Genomic DNA, 4,268 nt, shown 5'->3' with positions numbered 1-4,268 from the left:
CTCTACTATGACACGCCCTCTATTACCTCGTATGGCCCTCGTCAACGGATAACCCTCGACCTCCCCCAGCTCATCTTTCTCTTTTGTCCTATAGACGTAACATACCCCTTTTCCGTACCCTCGGTTAACCCCGGGCGCCTGGGCTCCAGGCTCCTTACTCACATGGCTAATCCCTTGGCCTCGCTGCTCACTTGCCCGGGTCAGGTTACGTCACTTTTGTAGATGCATCTTATATTTTATATGCCAGGTCCCTCTTTGAGTCAATATTTTTCCAAAGTTGTCTAAAATTGTTCACAAAGTTCCCCCCCTAAGGTTCAACGACAATCCGATTTCTATCGAAGTATACTACGTTCTACAACTTTCTTTGCAATACTGTTGGATTAGTACACAATTTTTTTTTTTAAAGTAATGTAGTAAGAGACCTTAATCGTCCGGACGAACGTCTCCTCAAAGCTGACAGACGACTTTGATATTTGCCACCGGAAGAAGGCAAGTGAGACCGTATCGAAAGCAGGATGAATCAACTTTTTCGAATATATTAAACTGTTCATTGGCACCGGTATACTAACAGTTCAAAGGCATACGTGAGCGACTTTGGGATCTTGCGAATGCAGTTTTTTCCTTAAAACACGGCACGAATGCCTTCAAACGCTAACACTCAAAAATTGTATTTGAGCTGAGATGTCAGTAGTATTCACTGAGCATACAACGACGGTAAAGGCAGAGGTTTCAAGTTGTCAACGAAACGAGGATTGCCACTACGAAGCTACAGGCGTCTTGAAGTCTTTGCGTCGCCTGATGTATTTCTCAAACATTTTGGCAACTCGCGGTTGCTTCAGGGTGTCATCACCAATGTTGGTTCGGAGGTCCGGTATCGAGTACTTATTCCACTTCTTGAACATTTTTCGCCTGGTGGAATATCAGCCTTGCTGTTGATAGCGACAGGCTTATTGAACACATAAGTGTTAGCGAGATTCGGATAGAAGTAGCGAGTATCATCAGGATCGGTCTTGCTCACAAGTTCGTACCCAAGAGCAATATTTACCTTAAAAGCACTTGCCTGGGTCGAAAGAACGTTCTCGAGCTTATCGTAGAAATCAGTAGCCTCGACACCCTCATATAGGTGTGATTCCATGTGATAACCAGTGTAAAAACAGTACTTGGGATCATCCTTATAGTCAGGCGACATATGCTTCTCAAGGGTTTCAACTAAAACATTGTACTACCAATTTCTTGTTGACTGAACGTGAGCTGTTGCTAACATATACCATCTTACCAGTTCTACCTCGAACCTTAACTCGGTAGCTGCTACCCCATTTGACAGCTTGAGTATTTAAATCGCTTTAATCCTGCGAGTTCGTATGCAAACATATTGCCTATACATCTTCGTCTATATTAATCTCGTGAGAATCGACTTTATAATTATCGGATCTTGTATCAGGATCGACTTTATATTAGGGCTGACTTTATATCTGAGAATTTTTTTTAATAATTAGCTAAGTTCGCTTTGGTTAAGTTCGGATTTATTTAAGTAATTCTTCTTCTTACGAGTACGAATTTCTTCGCGGTTCTTCTCATCATATTCTCGCTGCTTAGTTGACTTGTTTTAGCGTATTTTCGCCATGAAAGTGCTTGGATTCGCTCTTTGTTAAGTTCGTATTGTTCAGGTGAGTACGTCATCTTTGTAATTAACAAACTTTATATTTATCAGGAATAAAATATTATGATAGAAGGCAAAGCTCCGCATTCATGACTTTTTATGCGCGTATTACTAATATACGTATCGCTTGCACCCCCTGCGGTCTTACGGCGAGCAGTATGCCACGCTTTTCAAACAACTCCGGCAACCTTTGCCGCATTAAGCTTGTCGCTTGCTCTCTGCAATGAGGCCTTGGCTCCACATTTTTGTCAGCTTCCTTCAAACTTGAAAACTACCGAGTGTTGACCACATCGTGTAATTTCTCGGTCAGCAAAGCAACCAGTGAGAAAGAGCAGCGATGGAGGACAAGCAAAAACCTCACGAAGACGTCCTTACGCGACTCGTGTGCGACTTGGAAACGAAGACGACTTTGTGCTACGTCAAGGACTATCCTGGAGTGGAGCTGGAGCAGTTAAATAATCACGCGAAGAAGCTCGGTCCTTTGGTGAACCCCGTTTTTGGCGAGCAGCCGGCGTTCTTCATCGACGAAGGCCGCTTCTGTCCCTATCGAATGGTCGTGTATGGCAATATGAAGGTGGCAACCAAGATCGCTAGAGTTTTGGATGAATGGGCGACGTGGTCTGGAAAAGGAGGCAGAGTGACAACCTCGCAAGGGGCGTTCATTCTGGAGCAGCGTCTCGGAAAGCCAAACGTGAGAATGCCCGACGTGGCATACACACCGCGATATGATGACAGGAATTTGACTCGTGAACAGATGTGGACGTATCGTGGCGATCCCTATGTCCCCACCTTTGTTGTTGAGATTTATGAGCTCTCTGGTCTAGGCTCTAAACTTAGCGCTCTTGATGGAAAGATGCGAAATGATTATTTCCAGCACGGCGTCCAGTTGGGTTGGCTGATCGACCCACGCCCAGACCTTCAGCGGATGTATGAGTACTATTTTGACGACAATGGAGACGTACAATGCTCTGACAACAGTGCGTGGAGAGATCTTGACGGTGGTGATGTGCTTCCTGGTTTCAAGATGCGCGCACCTGTGTTGGAAATGGTCTTGAACCAGGATTCGGGTTCGTCGTCAGAAGATGAAGTTGATCTGCTGTGTCCCTATCCAAGATGCAACAAGCGATTCCGTTCGTATGGTGCATGCGCTGCTCATGCCGAATGGCACCGTAAGGAGAGATCTATCTCGAAGTACTTAGCCAAGCGTGAGAACTTATAGTTATCCAATGTGAACTCATAGCATTCCAGTGTGGCAACTACGCTTCGACAAGTTCCTATCTAACCATATCGCAGAACTCAAAGCTTACAAATTAAAGCATAGTTGGCGACGAACTGATTTCTTATTCCTGATTGGTGGCTAAGAGAAGGTAATAATAAAATTATCTATTGTTTTATAAATATAGTTTGAATGTTGTCGGTCGAGCGAGTCTAAAGCTAAGCTTACCCTAATATCCAAAAGACGTTGCTTTCGCTCTCAGGTGGTCTCTTGGTGGTAAATTACGGTAAGGAAAAAAAACTGCGGTGCAATGTTCCATTACCCACTACTTCCGTTAGGGTCGTGATGTCGGCGTTGTTCATGCGTACCATTTCTTCCAGTCCAGACTCGTCACGAGTTCCAATATCCCATGGATTGTACGGGATGATCACACGGACACCACGACGATGGAAGTCAGCGATGACGCCCTTGACGCCCTCGACTCCACCGGGAAGGCCTCGTAGGAGATCCCATTGGTTCCGGTTGTCCACACCGATGTTCGGGTATGAAGGCCAGATCAACACACTGTCAATGGGGCAACACGACTCTGCATCGCATCCACGTACTTGTCCACCGTGTATTGCTGGGTCTCGCGATCGTAGATGGAGCGGTCGTTCATCATAAGAAACGTCTGCACGAAATTCTGCTGCGTCCATTGAGTTTGCTGGATGTTGTACACGTTGCACGAGTCGTTCGGGCTGTACCGGTTGTTGATCAGCTCCATGTTCTTCCAGACGGTCCAGTCACGACGCCATGCGTCCACGGACTCGGGGCCATCGGGACCGTCGATCACCTCGTAGCCGTCGGGTTGTTGATCCCAAGCGAGTGCTTGGCCGAAGAGGCAGCAGGCCGCGGACAGGTAAAGTCCGGTTAGAGCGCGCATGGTGGGTTCGATGTGCGCGCGACGCAGGAGCTTGAGGAATGACGCTTCGATTGCGAGGAGCCCTACTCAAAGATCGTCAAACGTAGCGCTGCACAGCCACGGAGCCAATCTGATTTGACATATTGAACGCAAGTCTCAGCACCTGCACATCAAATCTCCGTCTGGAACAAGGACAGCTTGCGCTGCAAGTTGGAGCGCGATCCAAGCTTCTCTCCCCGCTATATACAGGAGCGGGCTTGAAGTCCGCAAATAAAGCACTACGTAGGCGCAGAAATCCAGATCGAAGGTGGAGATGCACCCCCGCTTGAAGCCTTGGTCGTCAGAGACATATACACGATAACGCAAGCCAGACAAACTTCAGTCGAGAGTGCGTATGATGAGAGGTCAGCACGGCAATCACATATCCGGTAAACAGGTCCACCCAAATCAACAATTCTGTGTTTCCTTTGAACGACTTGGGCAACGAGGGA

At 46.9% G+C, this 4,268-nt stretch overlaps 1 protein-coding gene across 1 annotated transcript; it reads left to right on the top strand.

The window, feature by feature from the left end:
• Positions 1 to 1,997: 1,997 nt before the first annotated feature.
• PITG_12378 (uncharacterized protein) lies at positions 1,998 to 2,879 on the top strand (the record flags this gene model as incomplete). Its single annotated transcript, XM_002900246.1, has 1 exon — positions 1,998 to 2,879. One exon carries the CDS (start codon positions 1,998 to 2,000, stop codon positions 2,877 to 2,879), a length of 882 nt encoding a protein of 293 aa, XP_002900292.1.
• Between the last annotated feature and the right edge of the window lie 1,389 nt (positions 2,880 to 4,268).

This window comes from Phytophthora infestans, genomic scaffold (assembly GCF_000142945.1).
Source record: "Phytophthora infestans T30-4 supercont1.26 genomic scaffold, whole genome shotgun sequence".
NCBI classification, from domain to species: Eukaryota; Oomycota; class Peronosporomycetes; order Peronosporales; family Peronosporaceae; genus Phytophthora; species Phytophthora infestans.
The sequence above is the reverse complement of the archived record's forward strand: the minus strand, read 5'-3'. Positions and strand labels throughout refer to the sequence as shown.